This window comes from Patagioenas fasciata, chromosome 24 (genome assembly GCF_037038585.1).
Source record: "Patagioenas fasciata isolate bPatFas1 chromosome 24, bPatFas1.hap1, whole genome shotgun sequence".
NCBI classification, from domain to species: domain Eukaryota; kingdom Metazoa; phylum Chordata; class Aves; order Columbiformes; family Columbidae; genus Patagioenas; species Patagioenas fasciata.
The window spans coordinates 6,873,654-6,899,483 of record NC_092543.1 but is presented as its reverse complement, the minus strand read 5'-3'; the positions used below and the strand labels follow the sequence as shown (position 1 = coordinate 6,899,483).

At 49.9% G+C, this 25,830-nt stretch overlaps 1 protein-coding gene across 1 annotated transcript in view; it reads right to left on the bottom strand.

The window, feature by feature from the left end:
- The window catches only part of POU2F3 (POU class 2 homeobox 3), a 38,756-nt gene extending 15,813 nt beyond the window's left edge, over positions 1–22,943 (bottom strand). The window contains exons 1-4 of the mRNA XM_065855744.2: positions 22,658–22,943; positions 18,351–18,404; positions 17,582–17,650; positions 6,988–7,022 (exon numbers count right to left, since the gene is read on the bottom strand). Of these exons, the coding sequence (XP_065711816.1) occupies positions 6,988–7,022; positions 17,582–17,650; positions 18,351–18,404; positions 22,658–22,943 (444 nt within the window). The remainder of the gene's footprint in view (positions 1–6,987; positions 7,023–17,581; positions 17,651–18,350; positions 18,405–22,657) is intronic.
- Between the last annotated feature and the right edge of the window lie 2,887 nt (positions 22,944–25,830).

Genomic DNA, 25,830 nt, shown 5'->3' with positions numbered 1-25,830 from the left:
AGAGACCGCAGCCTCTGCAAGAGCCGCAGCAGCAAAGAGGCCGGCGAGCGCTTTCGGAGGGTGATCTGCGTTCAGAAGAGCAGAACTGGCAAAAAGAGGCAAAAATGCAACCACTTAAAGCATCTTCACTCTTACTATTGGTACTCAGGCGTGTGGCACCTTCTCTGCCAAGGCCTGTGGATAAGCCAAATTGGAAGTATTTACAGAAGGGGGAGGTGAAGATGACATTTTCTTGGTCAGATTGATAAGAACCTCCAAAGAGCGCATGGAAAACCACTTTACCACCACTAAGGCTGTGATTACTCTCTTTTCTCCATTCCAGGACTGGTTCTGCCCCTTCCTCCCCAGCCATCCTCAGTGCCCTTCTGCCGCAGCCTTCTCACACATTGCAGCTCTGCTCCCTGCATCTCTCCCAATTTCACTTGCCCAACTTCCAACGCTCTCCAGAGCTCCACCTCTGCCTACACCTTCGTGCTTATCTTCTGCTGCCACCCTGGGCTGCATCCCTGCCCCTTTCCTTATCAATCCGATTTCACGTACACCAGCCTTCATGGCTTCTCCCATGCCCTCTTGCATGCTCACACAGGTTCCCTGGAGCCTAATCATGTTGCTTTGAAGTCAGCAGCGAAGTTGCCTTATTGGGTTTTGTTGGGGCCAGGACCAGACTTTTAACTCTTCTCCAAACTCCCTGCGTGAAAAATTTCCCGTTTCTACGGATCTCTTGTCTAGGGGGAGCAGACTGTGATTCTTCTGGATTCTCTGTGCTTTTTGCCTGCCAACTGGTCACAAACCACCTAAATACCCATCACCGCCTCCCTGCTGTACCGTACCAGTGTCCCTGAATCAGTCACCAACAAGGAGGGCAGAGCAATGTCCACCTAGTGACTTGTGGAACAAGTGGCCCTCAGTGGCAAGGCACTTCCCAGCACATCCCGCATTTGAAAGGAATTAACTTGGAATCGGGCAGCTCCCGTGACCGGGGCTGGCTCCATCCCAGCTCCGCAGGTTCCTCCCATTGGTTCACGGTAGTTTTGGCACCAGTTGCCGCGCCCCAGGGAACTGGGACACGAGAAGAGCAGCTAGAGGGATTGCATTAAATACACACAAGTAATATAATTAAAAAAGAAAGGGAGAGTGAGAAAGAACAATTTTGCTGGAGAGTAGTTTCTCATTTCGGGTGGAAGGAATGAAGTCTAGTGACTGAGGGGAAGAGGGAGCTCAGCGCCAGTTCTCAGCTCCCAACTCGGTGGCTCTGGGCAGGTTGTGTTGGGGAACCAGGGCAAGAGGGTTTCTTGCTGCCATAAACCGAACATCTGACTCCTAAGGGGGTAAGCAGCTCCGGTTCAGCCCACTGATTTCACATGGAGCGCAAGGAGATCAGCATCTCTGGGAAGAGAGAAAGTGCACTCTAATGTCAGGCTCCCAAAATTAGAGGCCTTGTTTGAAACCCCATCACCTTCACCTTTTTATGCTATGACTTGCCCTTCTGCAAAATGGGTGTAGGGCCCCACCCTTGCTGGGTGGTGCAGGCTTTTGATTGAATTCTTGGAGCTCACCAGATGAAAGGCCTTCAAGAATTTGGAGTCCTCTCCTTATTACCAATGAGCCATTCTCTAGTAGGCAGAAGAGTCATATGCATGCACAATAGTTCATGCAACTCACCACTTAAAAAGGTGCCGGGCAACCTAAATAGTGGTTTGACAGTGACAACCATGCCTTGAGCTTAGTTTCTGTTGTGGAAACAATTGTTGTGTCCCTTTAGACAGGTCCATGAAACTAGGACTTGTCCCCTCCAAGCCTAGAAGGTATTTCCGAAAGGATAAGAGAAGCCCACTTGGAGCAGGGAATTTGTACGGAGATAAGAGCTGTCTCTCCCCCATCTCTAAGACACCTTTGAGACAGCTGAACAAGATATTTTGCCAGTGGACCAAGGCGAAAGTCTAAGAAATAACTTATAAATACGGGTTGTTCTTTAGAAGCATGGAGCAAGAAAGCAGGAGTTTGTCAACAGACTGCATCTGGATCTTAAGGAACGGACACAATCCAACCAAATCCGAAGTGATGCTGGGTTGCCATCAGCTGTTATTGGCCAACATAACATTAATTCAGGTATTTCAGTCCATCTCTTGAGAAAAAATTGTAAAAGCCCAAATCATTCTTCCTACTCGGCTCCCCCTTTCCCTCATAAGCGTCCCCAGAGACTCACTGGCCTGCTTTGGAGTTCATTCCCAGCAATGAGATTCCCAATCTGAGAGCCTCTGCAAGGTGTCAGAACAAAACAAGCCTGAAGAAGAGGTTCCTCTGCATATCTGTCCTAAGCAAAACAGTGCCATATATAGAAGCAGAGGACTTTCCCTGAAGCCAGGGCTTTCTCTGATGCTTTCCCAAAGGACTGCATTTCAATGAAGAACCAGCACACATACAAATTTATGCAATCAGTCTGTCCCTAGGACAGAACAAGGAAACTTCAAAAGGGAAAGGCCAGGGTAGTGTTCAGCTTAGACACAGTGTCAGTCAAGGCCGATATGGACAGCCGGGCTAATTTCCAGTTAGTGAAGGCTCAAGAGATGAAAAGCAGATGCAAGACTTAGGCTGATGCCCTGGGGCAATGCAGAGAAGAGAGAGTGAAATCTGAATTGATCCCCAGAGGGGAGAAGGAAGCAGGATGTGAACATCCCCTTGAGAGGAGGGCAAAACCGGCCTGGGATGGAAATCTGGAGGGCAGACTGAAACCTGAACTACCCACAGGGAAAAGCCGAACAGGAACAGAAATGACATATAGGGAACACACGAGATTGGGAGGATGGGAACACAAAGTGGAATGAATAACTATGAGAGAGATCCCTGGGGGGAGGGAAGCCCTGATGGAGCAAAATTAAATCTGCAGGGAGTTTTGCATCCCAGATATTAATAACAAACTCCCTAGCAAGTTAGGCCCTTTTTTTCACCTTCAAAAGGATGGAGGGGAGGAAGAACTTGTCTGTGGTTGAGCACAAGACTGTGATTCAGAGAACTGGAGTCCGTATCCCAGCTCTGCCAGGGAGCAGGTCCCTGGATTACAATACACCTCTGTGTCCACAGGCAACCGTCCTATAAAGCATCCACTGATTTCAACTGCAATCGCGGTGCTCAGCATCTTTGGGAAAAGCCAGGTAGTCAGGCTCTGTCTGCCTCATCTCTTAGACAGGGTTAAACACCTCCCCACCTTCCCGAGGCGCTGAGATGCTAAATTCATGAGCGAAGTACCTTCAGACGTGTGGGTGGAAAGTACCAAACAAGGTCAGAGGATTATTAAAAGCGTTGAAGAAGAGCCACCAGTGATTTTAGGCCTCAGATGCAGTTTGCCCACTTTAATTCCTCGTATCATGCATCCACAGGACATCAGCTGTGAAGACTTGAGATGATTCACTCTGTTACCTCAAAATAACTGCCAAAACCCCCACATAAACCTCAAAAATTAAAGTTCTCCTGGACAGTGACTCTTTCAGAAATGAACAGGGCAGGGAGAGGAGTCAGATAAGGAGGTTCTGAGGGACAGAGGGCAGGGAAATAATGCACAGCATCCTTCACTTCGACTGACCCAGTCCATCTCTGCTCTTTTACTGTATACTAGCAGGCACCCTCAACTGGCCAAACAATGTCTACTCAAGGCCTGCTGACTGGGAATCTTAAGCAGCTCAATTATTTAATACTGACTGTCCACTGGAACATTTTGAAAAGTGTCCCTTGCAGTCATATGCAACAGTCAAAACGGCAATGTGCTCAACCTGGTGTGCAAATGTAAGCGTTGAGCTAATGTGCATATGAAATATGAGGGCACTTCAATTACATATCTTATTTCCTTATTCTGTTCTAGATGCTTCCCTTTGTGTTCTGAAGGTCCCTCCTGCCTCAGCAATACATCTCCAAGCTGCCTCCTTTTCCCAGGTAAATCCACCCCCAGATCCCATTTCTAGGAGCCCTTATGGAATGATATCTATCCTTGTTACATCCCCCGATTTCTGTGAAACAAAGAAATTAAAGGAATAGGAGTAAAGAACCGACAGGAAAATTCAAGCTATGCTGAGCCCTGGGCTCCCAAAAGCATCGGCCCTAGCTCTGTGTATTCCAGAAGGGACCATTAGCTCAGAGATGAACTCCAGACACAGGCTGAATTACCTGGCTTTCCAGAACAGCTCTAGAAAAATCAGACTACGTAGTGTTTCCTTAAAGGCTGAACGTTGCATATACCAACAGGAAAATAAACTAAACAGAACCTGGTGAGGCTGCAGCACCATCGCCTGATGAGGATCACATTAGAGCACGGAGAAGTTGGGATTTCAACACTTTCCATCAGAACCTTTCCTGGTCCCACTCAAGACTCTGAAGCCGCATTTGCCAAGTGGCTCAGTTCTGTCCCTGCCGTGCTCTGGACGCTCTCCCAAGCCATCAAGAAGCAGATGTCCTTATCCAGGTTGCCAGCACTGAAGGTGAAAGTTTATTACTTTCTCTTTGCATTTCCCTTGATATAAACAGGAAACTACTAGCACTAGACTCACTAAATAAAAAGCCAAACCAGATAGGCAAGGCAGAAGATGCTTCTTTTTCCATACACACCTTTTCCCCCTCTCATTCACATACAAATTACTGTTGCATCCAGGTGGAGGAGAGCCTGAAGAGGGGAGGGGGGAAGAAATGTTTGCCAAATAGGCTGAGGGATCAGAAGGGAGCTTTCTCATAAAGCACAGGCTGACCCACAAACTGCAAGAAAACCTCAAACTCCACAAGAGTTTCCCTCCTCCCCATTTTCAGGGTGAGAGCAGCCGCAGCAGGGAATTGGAAGGCAAGTAAGGGGTCTAACCAGGTCACTCCACCCTTCTCTTCCCGCCTGGAGCACAACATGGGAGGGAAACAGACCTGAAATGTAGGGCATCTACAAAGACTGGGGGAGAGGCTTAAACGATGTGAGATTTATGATCTTCAAAGTGATTAGCGCCCAGGACTCCAAATAAAGTCAAAGAGAGCTCAGCAGCTCTTGCATTGGGTTTGGAGTTGGGTTTCAAACCATGCTTCTCTGGCTTCAGTTTGCAAACTTGAATTGCAAGGTAACGAAAGAAAAAAAAGCCACCCAAAACCAACCTCAAAACCCAAACCAAAATTAAAAAACCCACCAACCTCCACCCCTAATGAAAGATCTCAGCACCTGATTTTACATGAAAACACTTTGATATTTCCATATCTCCCTTCTTCCTTTTTCTCATCATTTGAAATCTATTTGCTGAATCCAAGACGAATTCACGAATAGTTGAGGTCAGCCTGGAACGTGAGCGTATAACCCATGTGCATTTGGGCTCATGCTCATTTGAAATAATAACAATAGTGGCTCAAGTCTACATGTGGCCTTGAGAGAGCCAAGAGAGGGAGACAAAGAGCCGTTTGCACATGGTTATGTCCACTCGCAGGCTGTTCGAACCCCATCCCGACAGCACCGCAAAGCCCTGGTGTGGACACCCCCTTTGATCGGGGAAATCGCACCAGGCTGGAAACACAAAGGAAACCCAAACTAGTTCACAGGTTTGCTTTGTAAACCCTGATAAGTCCCCAGTCAGGTTTGCTACTCGGTTACACAAACAGATGTGCTGGCAAAAATGAGAGAGATTTTGCGGCGCCCCTTCGGTGGCAGGAGAAAGAAGAAAATGGGAAGTGAATGCTACAAAAGGCTGTCAGAAAACCACAGCCTCTCTTTTGGGAGGAGAAAGTTTCTATTAAGCAGACTCTGGCCCAGATCCTACTGACTGCAAGGCTCTTTGCCGCCACAGCTTCACCATCCGCTCATTCGGTGGCGCGCAGAGGACTGGGGCCTTAGGGATAATGGGTCAAATCATCAGTGGATGTAAATCAGCACTGCTTCACCACAATCAATAATGTCTCCTTGATTAACCTCAGCCCAGCTTCCAGTTCTAACATCTTTGTGGTGTTGCCATCGGAAAAGTTTGCACCGTGTAACGATCTTGTACTTTCATAGCTTATTTCTATCTTGAGGGAGTTTTCTTTTATCGCTAGTTATAAGTAGATTAGATTTTTCTCTTGGCATGTGGGGAGCCTGTGCTTTGGGCTCTGCAATTCACAGAGCTGGAGACACAAGGCTTTTTGTTTTCAGCTGGATATTCCAAAGACCTGGAAGATGGCTGAACATGTTAAGACACCTTTGATAGGAAGTTACAATCCACCCAAAACCAGAGCAGCCAAACCAACCAAACAGCAGCTTGCTGACAACTGTTAGACAGGAGCCACCAGGGCAAGCTTGAAGGACAGAAGAGTCACTCAGTGAGACAGGGGTTGCTTTTAGCTGTATGAAGCAGGAGGATAACAGGAGACACAAAGACAACGGTTTCTCACATGTTCATTTGCAATTAAGTCGTGTTTGCCCTGCAAGATGCACTTGCTTTTGTCTGCTGTCCCTTTCCCCGCTGCCTTGCAAAGAGGAATCTGCTGTTGTAAGCAGGCCTGGTCTTGACCTACACACTCGGAGACCTCAAACCACCTCATCTTCAGTCCTCGCTGATACTCCTGTGAGTCAGCCGGTGCTCTCAGACTTGCACACCACAGGGCTTTTAGCACCAGTGTCACCAGCAGTAGAGATGCGTGGGGCTTTGGGGTGGGATTTGCACATCCACCAGTGTAACTGGGGCCCCTTTTGTTTCTAAATGACAACGGAAAAAAATTTTGAAAAGCTAGAAAAGGCCTCGAGCAAATGGTGATTTAAAGAAACTCTATAATTAGCTGAACTTCTATGAAATAGGAAGGCCTGGAAACCAGAAGTTTAATCCGTCATTCTGTCCCACAAGGGGAACCACGAAGAACTTATGTGGTCTGTTTAATGGTAGCTTCTGACCTAACAGTTTTTATCTCGTAGCAGTAGCTGCCAGGGACTCAGCAAGATGGGCAATTAAAAAACAGTGATTCAAGAAGGCAGGAGAATACCTGGAAACCCAGGGAGCATCTTACCTGCCTGTTGAAGTCCAGCCCATTCTGTTCATTTCCTATAACGAAACAAACAGAAAAATATATCCATATTAATGACAGTCAGCACCGATGTAAACTTTCCAGAACTTAGAAGACACGTAATAAAAACCACACTCCTAGCCCAGCTCAGTTTACTGTGAGAGCAAGAGGAGGAGGAGGAAGGTGGAGTCAATGTCGATGCAGCAATGGAAATACAAGGGCAGATTTTGCAACGCTTGGTGGTATCAGCCTTTGCTGAAGTGGAACAGAAGTGCTTCTGCCTGGAGACACCTGGCCAAGCAGCAGTGGTGGGGGAAAGCTCACCAACTACAAGGGAGAACGCAGCAGAGGGGAGCTGGAGGATGTTACAAATCCCCAGGGAAATGCAGGACCAAGGCACCGAACACAAAGCGAGAACCAGCTGTGGGAGAGGCTAGCAAACAGGTGGCCGAGGCTGGTAACCGGGGATCCTCAGGAACCCGTGTGGCACTGAGTAATTACGGGATATCTAAAGGAACAGAGGGTGCCGTGGGGTTGTGCTCAAGAGGCGTCTCCTTGATTCCAAAAGAGATTGGCAGGCACAGGGGGAAAATCAGACAGGTTTCAGCCTGAAGGTACCGCACAGGCCCTCACTCATTCCCCTTTGATGATAAACATCCCCCCCCCTCCATCGCGCCTGCCAAATTCATCAAAAACATCACAGAGGAAAGGTTGTATGCTCCACAGATATGAATACTTTAAGGGATTCCACGAAGCCTCTGTAGTCGCAAAGGCAACCCCAAGAAACCCCTTCCCTTCTCTTTGCAATCCATTCCCTAAGTCATTCTCTTCCAGTCCAACTGAGTTTGGGATAAATAGTCTTGAATCGTTCACACCTCACTGGCACAAGCCCCAGGGCCTCCTTCTCCCGTTTCCTTCCAGTGTACCGCTCCCCAGCAGGCACAGCCTGTGCGCTGTGAGCTGATCAACCTTCAACACATCGTGTTTTTTCGGGAGTTCACGTCTCTCTTGCAAAAAGTTGGAAGGCGGTGAGGAGGCTGCACAGGCAGGAATGCAAGCCCAGCTCTCCCATTGACTTGCGTTTTTCAACCCAACGAGCCTCTGGCCTAATCTAGTGTGCAGTTTTTCACCTTACACCATACACATAATATTCCCAGGTGAATCAGCACGGTTCTTTGAGATCCCCAGGAGGAGCGTGCTTAGTACAATTATTCATAGATGGCAAAATATTTGAGAGTCAACAATTTCATGGCACCCTATTCTCTGCTATCTAGTAACAGCTCTGGAGATTTAATCTGCAACATGTTAATAGCATTAACTGCGGAAACTGAGCTGCCTTTGTTGCTCTTGTTAGCCTGAGCTGCAAGTCTTCTCTATCAAACAATACCAGGACGCTATTTCACAGTAGAAAAAGCTGCTGCCCTCTACTCCCGTCCCGCTCTGAAATCTCCTCTATCTTCTCACCATCTGCAACTCAACCAGGATCCAGCTCTGCGCTTCTCCCTCCTCCGGTCTGCGTTTCTGTTGTGCTAGAGCCCGTCCTCACCTCCCGTCTTCCTCCCAAAGCTTTTTCTTTTTGCAATGTCAGGTCTTAATCTTCTTCCATGTAATTCCCTACTCCGCTACAACCCCCGGCTTGCCACACATTTCTGTGTAACCATCTGCACCCTGACCACCTCTCTCCAGCTGCTCCCGCCCCAGGAATTTGTTCATTCATTGCGTTCCAGCTCTATGCCCCAAGAGCCAACAACTGCACATACAACGATGGGAATGCTGATAGTGTTAATAGATGATCGCAATCAGCATCCACACACCTGAGGAGGACGGTGCGAGGATCTTCAAGGCCTGCAGTTTCTACCTTTGAAACCCACAGGGCGTTGATGCAATCTAAAGGCAGTAGCTAAAGGGAAGAAAGGCAAGGAGGAGAGGAGGAGGAAATAAAGCTCCCAGTTGCTAAAATAGAACAGGACGGAAACGGTAATCCTCTGATTTCTTGGATACAAGAGTTTTGCTCACGTTCAGATGCAGCATGTTGATGAGGCCTTGAGGGAAATCCCTATGACCCTGTGATGATAGCTCTGAGTCACTATCGTGCACCCCAAAACTTGGAATTGAGATGCACAGCTGGAATGGAGTTTCACTTCACATCGCTGCCACCAGGCCCAAGTTCTCCAGCACGTTCTTTCCTCCACTTCCAAGCTTCTCATCTCTCACTTTTCCCTTCTTGCACAAGCGTGTGCAGCTGACAGACTTCTACCTTTTCCCTTCCTCTTCTACAACGCCAGACACAGCCTTCTCTAAGTCCAACCCGTTCCCTCGCACATCCCACCACAGGTCAACTCAGGTGTTCGGGAGCACCCCAGCCGAGATATTTAGCGACAGCAGCGCATACTGCAAATGTGCATGGAGATTGACATTAACTCAGTCGTAGCTTGGGCGTCTGAGAGAACTGCCCCAGGCTGTCTTGGTAGACAGCAAGGAGAAATAGGCACCTCCAGAGGCCATTCATCTGACCTATCTTAGACGCCTATCTCAACTTGAGATAAATGGCCCTCTGGAGAAGACTATTTCTCTTTATTGACTACAAAGGGACCCGGGGGCAACTAGTTCAGACTTAGATGTCCAATAGTGAGATATCTAAAACTGGGCGAGGTGATTTGTGCTCCCAGTGGTTATGTAAATGGGAGCTGGATACACAAATCTCTCCAGCTTTTCAGCAGGACCAGTGAGTGGTTGGGCCCAGATTTATTTGCAAACAAATCTCATCTTTTTTTTCAGTAAAAGCTTGTGTTGGAGTAATATCCAAATGATTCCAGCTGCCGAGGTTTGGGTATGGTAAGGATGATAACTCTTTCAGTTAAATGAGTAACATTCTTATAAATATTTTAAAAATAGTCTCAGTTTCTCCTCGGTTTCTGTCAACATTGGGATTCAAACTGAAGCAGTCATTTCTCTCCTTAGAGGAACCGGCTGTTCAAACAGCGAGGATCTACACTTAAGATTTAATCTTTTCTAGCTCCAGGAGATAAAAAGAAATAAAAGTGTAAGCAGTAGCAGATTCTCAGCTGCCAGAACTTCACTAATTTTAATGGAGCATTGCACCAGCCAACAATGTGCCTCTTGCTACACCAGCCAGAAACAAAAGGATCCAGCATCTGCTAGATGGAGTCCTTCCCTGCTTAAATTGCATCGAAATGGGCAGTCCCTGGGATTTAAATGGGGAACAACTGCTCTGAGCCCCTCGGACTACAGTTCCCAGCAGGTTCCCTGTCAAACAAGCCTTCGTTCCCCTCTTGATGGGTGTTCCAGACAGGGGTAGAAAGTCAGCAATAGCTCAGCTGGCTCCCCGCAGTTCAGCGGACGAGGGCTGCGCTGCTCTCCTTGGTTCACCTGGCAGCTGTTTTGCATAGCACTGGCATCAGATCTGGTGCGAGTTTGCCTGGGGAGGTTTCTCTGGGGATAGGAGCAGCAGAACAGTTCCGGACGCTTCCCCCCACCCGCTGCTGTTCCCCCCCTGCCTGGAATGCGCTGTTTGCTCTGAAAACCAAAGACAAGTGCTCTATCAGAACCGACATGATTCCCACTGGAAGCTGCCAAGCCAGTCCGGCACTTGAGGATAAAAGTGCCATATTAGGAGAAAAGTGAAATCAAGATTGCAGCGCCTTCATCTTCACAAGGCAAACACATGCAGGAACATGCAGATGTCACCTATAGGGAGTGACAGCCGCCTGTGGCTTTTCCCCCAACAACAAAAACAGGGCTACAGCCAGGAGGCTAACCTTATCCCCCTTCCCACCCAACTACACTCTTAATTCACCTCACAGTTTGATCTCAGCTGCACAGAAGGGACAAGGAATTAGAAGGTGATTTCAATCTTTAACAGGTGTTGGGGAATTCCCACAGGGAATCAGTTTTCTGCTGCGTGCATTTGGGAGGGAAATTCAGAACAGCTGAATGGCAGCGGAGGAACAGTGCCAGGCAGACACCAGGCAGGGGATTCAGCTGCCTGGGCTTAGATGTCTAACTTTTAGGTGTCTAATTCTGAGCCAATTGCTCTAGGCTCCCTTTACAGCCATGAAGAGGAAGCAGGCACTTCCAGAGGGCAACGCACCTCACCCCCAGATAGACAGCAGAGAGATGAATCACCCTCTGGAGAAACCTAATTTCATCCTCGACTGTTCAGGGAGCCCAGGGTGAGCAGGTCAGGCTCCAGCTTCAAAGTATTGAATACCTAAAATTAAGATGAATCTCGCCTATCCTGGAGATTCTAGCACTCCAGCTGATAAAGCACAATGCCACTAGAGATTGACGAAACAGGCCAGATACAGAGCACCTTTCAATGTACATTTTTCAGAAGCTGCGAAGTTAATTTGTTCGCATTAACCGACACAAGAATCAGATCTCTCATCTGAAACAACACGTAAAATTGGAAGATTACTCAAGAGCAGGTAAAGAGTGTCAACCATTATAACTGTGAACAATGTGACCCACGTGTTGGAAAGGAAACAAAATGCTCACCTGCACTGAGAAGGATGTGGTTCTATTAAGCAAAAAATATATTCAGCACCAAATGTGCTCCTTGGGATTTCAGTTCAGTTCAGGGACTCAAGCAAACCCCAAGTCACAGACCTCTCATGCCACTGTTCCCAGCAGCCACACCAGTGACTTCTCCAGAACTCGCAGGAAAAGCCCTGGGTGCTAAGAGCTCACTTAAATCCCCTTCTCTCCATTTCAGTGGCTGATTCCTGTTTCCCTTCAGCTGTGTCCAGTGGCACCTGGGAGCAGGAGCTGAAGCTGAGCAGACACCAGTGTGTTCCCCGGGTCCTGTTGGTGTGCTCACTGTTCCCAAGGCTCACCTTAAGAAGTAAGAAGCCTTACCCTAAAGGGAAGAGGTGAAAGCATTAGCAGAATGGGGAGTTTTTGAGGCAGCCCTATAGGATTGCAGTTTTCGTGTTAACCGTTTGCTCTAAAGACACAAACACAGACCAACCCAGAGCATCTCCATGGGAAAGTGAAGGTTGGTTAGCGAGGAAAGCGGATCCGTGCTGACTCAGCTGGATGGTTGCAGTCTCCAGGGGAAGCTTTCACTGAAGACTCAGGTGTTGCATTTGGGTGGAAACCCCTGGGTTATAAAAATGCCCTTCGTTTGTCAGCCATGCCTCAAAGAAATCACATCTTCGAGTCCCACTGAGTGCAATATACCCTACGTGTGGGGCAGGGAGAGAGAGCAGGACAGCGAGTGTGAGAGACTCTGGCAGCTTCCAGAAGGAAACCCGAGGGCAGCAGTTGTTCCCACGGAAAACATTTCACCTGCAGGTGCTGGGAGAGGGCAAGTCTCTTCTCTTAGACCAGAGGCAAGAGGCAGATCAGACCAGCTCTTCCTTTGCCCCTCTGATTCAAGTCAAACCAGCCTTTTGTTCCCCTTTCCCCTCCCCATCCTTTTTTATCCTCTTCCATAATGGGATGTTTAAGAAAAAAAAATAAAAAATAACCCAACCTCAAACCCTAATCACCTTCATTTGAATTTCAAATATCCCCCTCCTGGCCTCCCCCACGCCCCAACTGACTCGGAGCTGGGAATATGGAAATTTCTGCTGCTTGCCTTAAATGTGGCTGTGCTATGAAAATCATCAGCCTTATGCAAATCCCGAGCAGGCCCAATCGCCATAGCAACCAGCTGTTTCCAGCTCGGCTGCTGCTGCTTTCATTTGTTCAGGACTTGTCCTGGGGCTGTGCATGGCTGCAGGGGGAAGAGACCAGAGAAATCCTGGAGGTTTTGAGGGAAGTTTCACCAGGGAGAGCAAAGGCGTAGCCAAGGACTGGGCTCAGCGTGGGGCCAGGGAAGGCCAAGTTTCCTCAAAAGGCTTTGGCCCGACAATGTGTTTCCAGCCCCATCTGAAGAGGTAACAACAAAAGGCAAAGAGCTCAGCCTGTGCGTCCCTTGGCTTGCCTGCTGCGTGGAACGAGAGCCCCTGTGCACCCAGCAGCACAGCCTGAGCACCCACCAGCTCATCTCACACAAGCCATTGCGCTGCTCCATCTAACATCCCTTGCTTGTTCGCATTTGCTTTTGTCCAAGTTGGAAGCTGACGCAGAGGTCAGAGGCTTCATACCCTATTCCAACATGAGGCATCAGGTTTAAAAGAGACCCTACCCAGACATACAGTCAGAATACAGTGAACGACAGCATCTCCAGAGCCTCGCAGAAATCAGGGCTCCATTCTGCCAAGAGATGCACCCATCCCGGGGAGAGCAGCACCTGCATCAGAGAGTTTAAACCCTGCCAAAAGGGTGGGAGAACAGATTGTGACCCTCACTTTGGAACACAGATAGATTTAGTTAAGTTGTACAAGGACTGTGTGGTAGAGACACAAACTGAGACAACGTCTCTGTTTTCGCCATCTACTCTGATATGGATTTAATGTCAAATGCACTGGCATAGAAGCTGGGGTACCAGGAGGATCTTTTGCTAGGGTGGGAAATTCTGGTATCCAGTTTCATAGCTGCCCTTGCTTTCTCTCATCCACTGCCAGGGGACATCAGACACCTTGCCGGAGCAATGGAAGAAGGTGTCTCCTGCTGGCATCGTTCCACGGGCACAAGCTGGCTGAAGTGGGGGATGCAGGGGGAGAGCAATGACATTCAATGGAGTGTCCCCTTAAAAGGGACACTTTCAAGACCGTAGGAGCAGACGCATCATAGCTCCTCACCAGCTTTATTTTCTTGGGGTTTAAAGGAAAGGGTCTTATCCTCAGAGAGAAGATACCTGCTTTATTGATTCCTAATGCACCCAGATATGTTACCCAAGCTGTGAGGGTTAAACAGCCCAGCTGCCATTGCCACCAGAGCCAGGAGCAAGCCAAGAGCCCGGCTTTCTGGCCGCGTGTGCTCTCCCCATCAAACCGCACTCCTCTACCCGGCTGCCGCTCTTCCAGATCCCAGACCCAGCATAGCTGGGCCAAGCTGCCGGGTCAGCCAAGCACCGCCGTCCCAGGGAACCATATCAGCTGCTCCGGAGGCAGCGATAACGCCGTGGGGCTGTCCTATATTGCACCCACACATACACACCCGGCTCCGCTCCCCGTGTGCTGGGGTGCCCATCACGCACCCCGCCCTGGGCTCCTGGCAGCCCGGCCAGTTCCCCGTGTTACAGGGTGGGGAGGGAAGATGTTCGGAGTGCCTGCAGCTATTCAGTTACCGATGCTGGTGTTTGAAGAGCTTCCCTATCACCCTTTTGTTAAAGCTTTGGCTTCCCCCCCATAGCCTCAACAGATGAAATCAAAGGGAAGTAGCTTTGCTTGGTGTAACCTGTTTTGATCAAGCAGATAAACGGGGAACAAGTGTCTGACACAAACAAACAGACAGACAGAGGCAAGTCCCACCTCAGCATTTTGTTGCATCAGATACAGAGGGCTTAGATAAACCACAAGAAGGGGGAGATCTCTGCCTCTCGGCTTGAAGACCAGGGGCGACACTCTGCAGTGCCAAGCCCCCACAGTTCCCATAAAAAAAATCAACCCAGAACTTGCTGGCATGGCTTTCATCAGTTTAAAGAGATGAAAAGAGCTTACGGCCAAGCGTAAAACTCATGCTTGTCATTACCCCCCATGGAGTCAGCGGGACTGCCTGCGAGCCCAGACACGGCCTCCGCACACGAGGGTCAAACCGCACGGGCATCGCCCGGGAAAGGGGACCCTGGGACGGGAGGGGTGACCCTGGGGTGGGAGAGGGGACCCTGTGCTTGGGCAGGGCTGGGATTTTGGGGTTTGGTTTTGCTTGTTTAAAAAAAAAAAATCCATCTATTTTGTGTAAAATGGCAAAATACCTACAACCAGTAGGCATGGAGGGGATGGAATCAGACAGATGTGGGGTTTTGGAGAGCATCTTAGTAAAAGCTTCGAAGCATTTTCTATTAAATTGGTGCGGATGGAAAAGGGGGGGGGGAAGCTCCGCTTTCCTAATCTCCTATGAAAAATAAATAATTTAGGAAATTTTCTCAAAAAAAGACCCCCTTCCTAATTATTTTAAACACTTTCAAAGTAAAGCAGTGCCCCAAATTACCCTTTTTTCCCCCTCTAAGCCTAGAATTGGCAGAGATATGAAAGGGTGAGATTATGCTTCTGCTACTGACACTTCCCATCAGATCTTTAGGCATCAGTTGTAGATCAAGGGCTTGCTTTACAAAAGCATTTTGGCACCCAGCTCTCTCCAGTACTTTTTTTTCTTCTCTTAAATTCTTCTTGGATCTAGTCTGCACCTTTTGGTGATGAAAGGCCTTGCTAAATCTGCACTTCGAAGTATTTTCATTCTTTATAAGCTATAATATTGTTAGTTTGGTAACTCTCTTCTCCTTTGGGGGGTAACAAGATTCCTGGAGAGCCACGTGAATTGGTCCGGTTCATTAGGAAATGGGTCTTCAGTTAATGAGTCACTGGAAAACAGATTTTCCCACATGAAGCTGGTAAACAAAGCACTAAGCTATTGGGTGTTGCAGTAAATATTCCCCTAACGACGCGTACAAGGGAAAGTGAAAACTTCCAGGGAAGTTCAGTACAAAGAGCTTCGTTGTTTATAAACAGGATGGTCGGAAAGAGGAAAGGAAACAGAACAAAGCTCCGTAGAGGGTTTTGGTGGAGCACCAAGGCGGACCCTCCGTGGCTCGGCTCTGATCGCAGCTAAATCTGGTGATTTTGGAGGATCCTGAGCAGAACAACCAGTCACCGGGACCGCATTAGCAAAGAAAGGATGATTCAAACAGGTTCCTTGCACCAATCCGCGGGGAAGTGTCACCCTCTTGCAAATGAAGGAGATTTACTCGTTCTGATTTCCCTGCTTGATTTGAAGGCTCCTAGACCAGAGCTAACGCTGCTGCAAACGTTTTTGTTATTTTAAAACAAATTGACTTCACTTCTCTGCTTTCTTTTCTCAGTTACCACTAGAAAGAGGTGCTAGTGCTGACACTAATGGCTGGCTGAGAGGCTTAAGCTGAAAAACATATTTTATCCAATCAAGTGCAGTGCCAGCTTCTCGCCTATTGAACACCAGGGACTGCCAACACCGCTCTCAGCACAGCCTCCTCTAATCTTGATTCAACCAGGTCTGTGCGCCAAGGTGCAGAAACATTGCAAGAGATGCTGGTTCCCAACGTAAGGCCCTGAAACAGCTACCGGGGCTTTTTGGGGACACGTTTGTGGCTACGGAGCTTGGGAACATTTGTCAAAAACCACCTTGGGGTCATCTGAAAGGCCTGAGCAGACGCTGCCCCGCTGACCTCATTGAAGTCCATTGGAGTTCATGGGCATGAAAAGAACCACATTTTATCTCTGCCTTGGGTTATGTCAAATACCCCATCCTAGCAGCTAAGAGCACAGCGGGTTTCTAGTCCTTAGTGTAAGCTGTAAATGAAAGGGTAGTTTTAATCTGCTGTCAAACCTCCCCCCTTCCCAAGCTTAGGGCTCTTCATCACTCAAAGAATGATTCTTCTACATTGTCTCTACCATTGTCTCTTAGACATCTCTACCATTGTCTCTTAGAAGGTGTTTACTTCTAAGTCTGTAGATCAGCCTCACGGTTTCTAATAATCTTAATTTGTTACACATGCTGGGTGCTAAAAATATTTCTTATTGCTTTTTATTTGCCTAAAAAGTAACCTGACCGTGAGCTTTTGTGAAATTACAGACTCGAGGTCTTGCATTCAAAGGCCGGTGGCAGTCAGAAGTGATGCCAGGAAACATCAAGCTGATTGTCCTGGTGTATATCGCGCCTTGTTGGTCGGTAACCTGGCAGAAATCAGTGCCAACGCCAGCGCTATCATCTTCAAAGAATCACCCTGTTCTTCAGCTTTCCCTATTCAAGGAAAACTGGAGCTTCTAGCCATGAGCAGCGAGAGCCTGAGCAGCCATCAGGTGGGTGTGTTGGAAATGAGAAACTCAATGATGCTTCAGGATGAAGAGCAATGAGTTTTTGCTGGCACTACCTAGCTGGATTTGATTATTCCCAAAGTCCCTCCCATTTTTCTACACACACATGGACACAAAAGGCTTAGTCCCCTGGTAGTTTTGTCTAACAAAACAAATCCTCCAAAAACCAGAGAGCTGCTTGTGCGAAACCTAGCAGACCAAGACTATTTCAATGGCATTATTCCTCTGGCAACACGTAAGCGTATTTCCACGCTAAAACCGCCGAGGACGTTACTGAGACACGCACTGATTCGCTGCTGTTACAGAAGGATCTTGCACGCTGACCACGATACAAACACAATCCTTGCCCAGGGCACACTCTTGATTGACTCCCAGGCTGGTTGGATGAGCACAACGTAGCAGCAACAGGAGTCAAGAAAAGCACAGACAGAAACTTGGAGCACCCATGCCCCCCTTTCCTTTCCTTTCCTTTCCTTTCCTTTCCTTTCCTTTCCTTTCCTTTCCTTTCCTTTCCTTTCCTTTCCTTTCCTTTCCTTTCCTTTCCTTTCCTTTCCTTTCCTTTCCTTTCCTTTCCTTTCCTTTCCTTTCCTTTCCTTTCCTTTCCTTTCCCTTCCCTTCCCTTCCCTTCCCTTCCTTGGGCCCCCTCGCCTGCTCCTCACATCCCAGACTCTCCTTACCTGGTTCCACCTGGTCAGGTTCGTGCCGAGTATCTGTGGAATCTGCCGCATCACCGCTCATCTTGATCTCTGGAAAACGAGGCACAACTGATTTTAATAACAGGTCACAGTCCCAGGCAACAGGCACATGTGGCTTCCACTAAACAGCACAAATGAATGTGTAATTATAATAAACCATCAGACTTTCAAATTTCTGATTCCTCAACATACAGTCACTAGAATATGCATCAGCTCCGAGGATGCACTTTCCCTCCTGTTGCTCTTTGCATCCCCCTCATTCCTTTCCCCCTCCCCAGTTTGCTGCTTTCCCATGGCTCCGCTTTCCCGAAGCCGCTGGTGTGGCTCTCGGTTTGACACTGTCCTCCACCACACCTGAGGTGGGCGGCTGGGGACCCCTCCCATCATTCCCCTCCTCTCCCGCACCCTCTCCTTGTCCCCTGAAGCAGCTCGGCCGGGCCAGCGCTTGGTGCTGTGCAAAGCACAGGCAGGGAGCACCAGCCTCAGAACTGCAGGCACAGGGCAGGATGCTCTCAGAGAGGGAGGTGAAGTCTCTCTTCCCCTCTCGCACCCTTGCAAACGCATTATTGCTCTCAATACATATGATCCCTATTTGCAAACTCTTCCCTCGGCTCTCTGCCATTCCTCACAAACCACGAAGAAGCTGCCATGCTCCTCTTCCTAAACCATGAACAAGAGGAGAGCTTTGCCATCAAGCTCCTGCATATTCCTCCCCCCCATCTTTATTAATACCAATCAATTTGTCATTTACCCTTGAAGTGATGGCTTCCACCACACCCGGGGCCACGTTCTCCTTCAGGGACAGCTGAAAGAAAAGGTGGGAATGGTCAACTTTACAAGGTGTTGCTCATCTCCTCCTTAAAAGAGGCAAAGTACACACCAGTGAAAGAAGGAAGAATTTCTATTCACATTCAGATGGACACCTCCTCATGCTCTTTACCCTTTGCATGGGAATTTTAACTCTTTCCAGTCTAATTGAGGAGGGGATATATATATCTATATAAATATATAGATATTAAATAAAGAACCAAGTGATTTGCATGTGCTTCCTGCAGCCAGTCCTGGCCAAAGAAGTCATCCGATTTGCATCGGGTAATAACAACAGCGTGGAAGCTTGGCCAGTGTTTGCTGTGGTTTTGCTGGGGTAGAAAAGGCAGGTGGAAGCCTTCTTAAAGGCATCATGCAAACCTTTTCCTCTTTCCTATAGATACACCTTATATTACTTCCAAACACAAGGCCAAAACAGTGGGAAGGACCCTATAGGTTTTCATACGTATTCCCCTCTGTTACTCACGCTGAAGCAGGCAGGGCTTTTTGTTTGTTCAGGTTTTCTTCTCCCCTATTCAAGCTTCCAGAGTGCAAATTGCAAATCACCTGCTTTTTAGCCAAAATTGAATAGCTTCGTTTAGGTTAAATTTCGAAACTTTTTCTTCAGCAAATGAATAAAGGAAGAAAAGAGCGACAAGATTCTGTACCAGAGAGAGCGCATAAACATCCACGTACTTCAGAGACTTCCTTTCTTTAAATTGTATTAGGGAGTGAAGGGGAAAAGGAGAAAAGGGTTGTGGGATTTTTTTCCCTTCAAATAAACCCACTGCAATTAAGACATGAACATTTAGTGGGGCTTCTAAGCACTTCTGCTGCAGGAAGAGTAATTATCATCAGCTATAAACATCTTCTTGTCTTGTAACACTGCCAAGGGACCCTAACTTAGGCAAGCTACAAAGCACAAAGTTTTGCTTGCTGCCAAAAGTATCTTAAAAAGAAAAAACCCTGGTTCTCATAAAACAAAGCAAGAAAGAAACATAAACTATGTGGAAGTTCGGTGCTCGCTTTAGTGAGAAAGTCTGCAAAGAAAAAAGTAGCGCAAGTTTCATCGTGAGCACACAAATAACAAATGAATGCACTTTAGTGAAAGAAAATTAGCTAAACCCCGAGACCCTTATGGCATAGAGCAAGAGGCAGAGCAGTGCAGACAGAGCAGAAGGGGGAAGATGCACCAGCACACCATGAGAAGCTCTCTGGTAGGACTGAACCCACAGCCCCTCTGTCACTTATAACCTGGGGTGGGTGGGGAAGAAAGGAGGAATCGCCACGGCAACTTAATTACAAATCACACACCACCCATCAGTCAGATTCCCTCCTCCTGGGGTCAGGAGATAACAACGTACCCTGTGATTTTTTCATACATACAGCAGAAGTTTATTTTCATGAAGATGAATGAATGCGTTCCCATCATAAATGTACACAACTTATTGCAGTTTAAATATCTTCCGGGGGGGAAAAAAGGGAAAAACAAGATAACCCTTTTGATGAAAGCCTACTGATCTGAGCGGGTTGGGGCTGGCCAGTTTTGTGCACCCATGGACAGCAGTGCAGCACCCGTCAGCCTCCAAGGGATCCTTAAAACAAGGAGCAAACATGCAGAGGAATTACATCCTCATGTAAGTGTAGCCAAGATAAAGGCAACCAACAGCTTTTTATTGGTACCCAAGAGTCTTCCTCTATAAACCAGCACAGAGTCGTGCATCTGGATTTGGCCCCCTCCATCTGGAGATCATATCTCAGGACAGGACAGGCTGTGAGACTTTGAGTCCGACTAAATGGAGGCTCATTCCATACAGCTTTGCCAGCTTGGCACTATACACAGAATAAGCAGGCTAGTAAAAAAATCTCTGGGAAAAATAATGCAACGTAGGACTGCTTAACTCCAACCACAGACCTATTAGGAGCCGCCACAGTGGCCTGGGCCATATTAAAAATGTGTTGCTATACCTCAGCTAGCAAACATACCTGGAGTAGGGGTAGTCTGGTTTGTTCACCCAGACCAAAGAAACTATGCCAGTGCAGACACTTCTCTGGGGATATATCTGCATCTATATTTTTGCTGAAACAAATGGTGTCAGCAAATAAAGCTTTCCCAAGGCCTTATTCCTAGTAGTTGTACAGACGTTGGCACTAGGGTAAACCAGCCTGATGAATTTAAAAGGAGAAATGAAAGCCAGTGGTGGTGGGGAACGCAGCTTGGCTGAGGCCGTAACCTGGAGTCTATTCTCTGTGCTTTAGGTGCCCAAGCCCCTCTGGAAGCTCCATGAAGGTGAAACATCCAAATGCCTGGGGAGGAGGTGGTGGTACACGCCAGGGACCGTGCTGCTGCAGGGAAACCCTCCCAGCAGGGATGAGGGGATGCAGAGCCCAAGCAGCTCACCTTCACCTTCACCTTCACCTTCACCTTCACCTTCTCCTTGCATGCTGTGTCTTCCCTGCATGGCCGGAACAGAAACAGAGCACACGTCTGCAAGGAGCTCACTGCAAGGCTCAGGGACCCCAGACTGAACACACCGAGAGAAGGGTGAAGAAACACCCTTCCACCAGCCTTGAGCTCCGGCACGTGAAAGCGGTTGGGCCCAGGCTGGATTCCCTCCTTGCAAAAAGACCGATTAAAGCTTAGGTCCTTCTGACAGACAACAGGGTGGGATGATTTAGGAGAATGGAAGCTCAGCGCACACCCAGCTCTGTGCAGCTCCTGGCCAAATCCACCCTGGGACTGATGCCACTGGCTTTGACAGAGGGCACAGTATCGATTTTGGGAATCTTCTCATGAAGAAAGAGTCGCCCACAAGCAAAGCAAATGGGTGGATAGGAGCCTGCGGGGGATGCGTCCCCAAGAGACACCACACACAAGCACACCCATCGCAGGTGCTCAGACTAGTCAGGCTGACGTGCTGAGCCAAGACCACGAGGCTCCTGCAGCCTCTCCTCGCCGCCAGCCACGCAGCACCAGGGGCTCCCGGAGCTGGCACGGGGAGCCCGGCTGCTCGGGGGGGCACTGACTGGCCACGGCGGGCCTGCTGGCATCCCAGAGCCATGGGGAGGTTGCAATGCAGCCGTGGAGCAGCAGCTTGGGCCATCTCTGCTGCCTGCTGCAGGCTGACACTGTGTTAGGTGATGGCGTTGTTGCAGCATCTGCCTTGCCCTGCCAGCCTGCATGAGAGGGGCTGCGAGCACCGAGCACAGACACCCGGATCTCCCCTGCACAGCAGGACCATTGAAACCTGAGCTTTGCTGCAGCATGCACACAGGCATGCGAAGGGAATAAGCCTGGGACACACTGATGGATGCATCTGCTGCCTCCCTTCCAAACCTGGGGACAACATGCAGCATCTCCTGCTGCACAAAGCACCAGACACAGCTCACTCCCGTACCCTCGACACTCTGCTGCCTGCCCCTGCCACAGAAGGGGCTGTCAGGATCTGCCCTTCACTGGTGCTGTCGCTCTGCTCCTGCCCCAGTGTCACCCTCAGCTCCAGCGTGCCCAGGGACACCATCCGTCCCCTCAAGCACGGAGCCTTGAGCTGAGGGCAGAAGCCAAACTCACACTGTTGAGGTGAGCGGCGCTCAGCACATGTCCAAGTGATTTGGCAGTGATTGCTCTTGTTCCCCAGCTAATTGCAGAGGGGAGGTCTGCTCAGAGAAGATGTGAGACCCCATGGAACTCTCTTCCTGAGTGTCCCTGTTCATTCATTTCTCACTCAACCCAGCCTCCTACAGCTCCCTCCTCATTCATTTCTCCCTCCTATTCCCTCTTCGTCGTTAACTTTTCTCCTACCGACCCACGTTCCATCTCGCTCTCACTCTCACTCAGGCTCCCCTCCACCCTTGCCGCATCCCTCTGTGAATTTATCTGCTCTCGCTCCTCCCAGCTTTATCTCAATGACTGGACCCACAGGTCATGCACTAAATGCCGTTTTCCAGGCACCCAAAAGAGCTCTGTGCTATGGTCCCTGACCCACATTAGGGCTGGCAGCGTGACCAGCGCGCCCACATTGTGGGCATGGCTTGGCAGCCCCCTAAATAGGATCAGGACAGCATCCGTCCCCAGGTAGGAATGTGGGCGCTTAACCAGGCACTGCCTGTGATAGCCAACTCCAGCAGGAGAAAAGAGGAGGGAAAAGAGGGAGGAAAGGCCACAAGAATCAGAGCAACCCCGTTTCCTGCCCAAGTCCACGGTTTCAGCTCCGTGGCGAGCTCCAGCCCGATCCTTCAAGTGCTCTTTACCTGCGTGCACAGACTCCAGGTTCACCATCCTGCTGGTGGAGGGAAATCCGCGGTGCGCCCAGCCTCCTGCCGTCAGCCCCAGGTTGCCAGGGGCTGCCAGTTTGCCCTCCCTCCTCTGCCACCCGCTGCCTCTCAAACCGGGCGTGGGTCCGCTCCCGAAGGGACCTAGAGCTCCATTGCCTGTTGCCATGCAGGGCCAGGTGAGCATGCGGCGCCGCGCCACGCCTCGCCCCACCTCCGGCTCCCTCGGGTGCCCTGACACCCCGCAGCCTGGCGCCCAGCCCATGCAAAAGCACCCATTTGCATATTAGTAACTCGGGAATGGATGAGTCCCTGCAGCGCTACCAGGGCGTGGGGTGGGGTGGGAAGGAGGGAGGAAGGAAGGCGGTTTGCCCGCCTTCAGCTGCACAGATACACCCCACAGCACCTGCCTGCTCGGCTGCAAGCAGGGGGCTTTGTGGGGGCTAACCCACCAGCCCCAGGTCTGAGCTGTCCCCTTGCAGATGGGCTTTTGGCTCTGCCCCTTGCAATGCATGGGTGAGAGAGGCCAAGGCATCGAGCTAGGCTGGGCAGCACCCAGAAGGGAAGACATCGGAACTGCGAGAACAGCCTCTCCAGTTCTGGCTACTCCGGTAACCCTGGGGTCTGCCCAGGGTGAGCCATGAGAGCAACCTGCGTGGTTGCATCCCCAAGGTCTGGGCCGAAACTGAATGATGCCCTATGAAACAACAAGCACAAAAGGGAAAGTTGAGAGCAGAACAGTAACCTGGCTTGGCTAAAGACACAAGGCAGGGCTAAGATCAGCACGTGGAGACTCCTCTTTCCTGATTTGTGCTCTGAGGTACATCGGTCCCCCAAGAAGAGGAAAGAAGTGGCAGACAGCCTCTTCCTTCTCCTCCACGTTGTTTAAAGCTGCAGTATTAACTGACTTCCAGGGAAGCCGGGGAAAAAAATCCCCTAATGTTGACTTGTTTGGTAGGAAGCTGCCAGATCCTCAGCTTACGCTCTGAGCTGTGAAGGGGACCAACAGTCACCCTGGTGGCACTGCAGTTGCTCTCTGTCCCTGCCATGCACTACCTTGATGACCCCTGCTACAGGCCAGGACAGCAGGATAGCATTAAATGCCTGAACTCCAGCTCTGCTCAAACCCCTCCTGAAAGTGTTAACAAGCTCAATTGGTAGCTGCCAGGTACAAGCTATCACACATTCATCTCTCCCTGGCTAATTCACGTTCCAGGGCTCTCAGCTTTCCCACATACTGCTCTCCCTCCCTGGAAAGACAGGTTTCTCTGAAGAGATGGGTGGGCGGGCAGGCAGGCTCTCTGAACCTCACCTCCAACCCAGTCCGACATCATGGGGCTGGAGCGCCTGCCCTCGGCTTGCGTGGTCAGGGAGGACATCCTCAGGAGAGGGCAACACGCTGCGAGGAAAGGGGTTGAGGTGTTAAACGCAACTCTAACAAGGAAAAAGAGGAGGAAAGTCGGGGGAGAGATGGAAAGGGGAAAGCAGGGAGGAGGGGAAGTTCCCAGGTCAGACTAACGTTTGCAGGACAGGGCGCAAGGGGAGTTTTCTACGGGATGCGTTTAACACTGCTCCAGGAAGCAGAAAGGTGACACGGAGTGGTTTGTGCAGGCGGCTTTTCCTGAGCTGCTGCAGGGGCTGGACTTGATCCCAAGCCTGTGGCGGAGCCTCAGCCATGCAGGTCCTGATCCTTGGGGCGTTCCTGGGCAGCTGCTGGTCTGTTCTCCAGTGTTTGCAGCATGACCCCCACGTCTGGGTTTTCCCCATCTTGAAGGCTGACGCGATCAGGTATCTTCACTGCGTCAAACATGGATTTGCCGGTGGCTTCTAGCCAGCTTGAACGGCCTCTGGGGCAGAGGAGAAAAGCCCTAGAAATGTGGACCACGAGAGGTCTCCTTTTCCCAACATCAGAGCACCTTTTGTACACCGAGCTCAGTTGACACCGAGCTTTTCTCCCTGCTTCCTGGTGCGTTCCCTTGCTCTGGAGCGGAGCAGCCGGTCCCGGAGCCTCGGGGAGGCAGGTCCTTGCCGGTGGTGCCTGCAGCCGTGCAGGAGTCCCAGGTAGCCGCAGTGCCCTCTCCTGGCACCCTTGGCGTCAGCCCTGTGCCATGCAGGCGAGAGAGAATGCACCCTGCTCATTAAGGCTACCCAGAGAGAGAAAAAATAGCGGAAGGATCACAGCATCATCACTCCTTTCCCTTCTCCAGGAAAAGGCAGATTTACTTTAACTCTCCCGAGGTGATCACTTCTAGATGCTGGCAGATATACTGCTCTTTTTTATTTTCCTGTAGCCATCACTGGATGATCGTGTGTTCCTCCACTTCTGCTGCTAGTGTTTATTCCCCTCTCGGAGGAAGATAAGCTCCGCAGATAGCACTTGATTTATGGAGTACGGCCTTTGGACGGGCCTTGCAAGAACGAACTGCAGGAAGATGTTACAAAATTCCCCACTGCTTTTACCTAGCAGCAGGGATTTTTAGCGGTGCTCCTGGCCGACTGCACCTCCTCTCTGTGCCAGAAAGGTCTCATGTCTCCACCTGCCAACAGCTGCTTTTTGAGGGTGTTGTTGAAGTGCATCAAGAAGAAGGATTTTTCTTCGGAAAGGCAAATGCCCTGAGAGCAGTTCTCTCCTGGCAAGGCTGGCGAGGCGGCGGGACGAAGATGCAGCGTTATTACAGAGTGCGGGCACGGACCGCCCGCAGCCCGGCTGCGCCCCCTGCTCCGCCGGCAGAGCCGCGCTCCGCCAGCACCCACTTGTGGAAGCCGGGAAACCTGCACCGCCGGACCGCGGGCTGCCCCGGGCACGGCCCCCGACCTTCGGGCAGCTGCTCCAGAAACTCCTGGTGCCTCTGGGGACCCCTTCGAGCCCCCGGTGGCCTCAGGGCAGGCAGGTGGTGCTAGCCGCGGGAAAGCAGAGCAGCACACCCAAGGGACGTGCCCTTCTCGCTCGCTTCCCCTTGAAACGCAGCTCCACTGGAGCACACACAGATCCAGAAAGACCTATCGAGTCGAGCTACTCTTGCAGTTCCCACAACACAGCACTGGCCCTGCTGCGTGCAGAGAGCTAAAAAACGCCCTCTGACCAGCTCATAAAAGGCTCCTCCAGCACCCCACAGATCCGAGGAGATGGTCTGGCACTGCTGCCTTCCCAG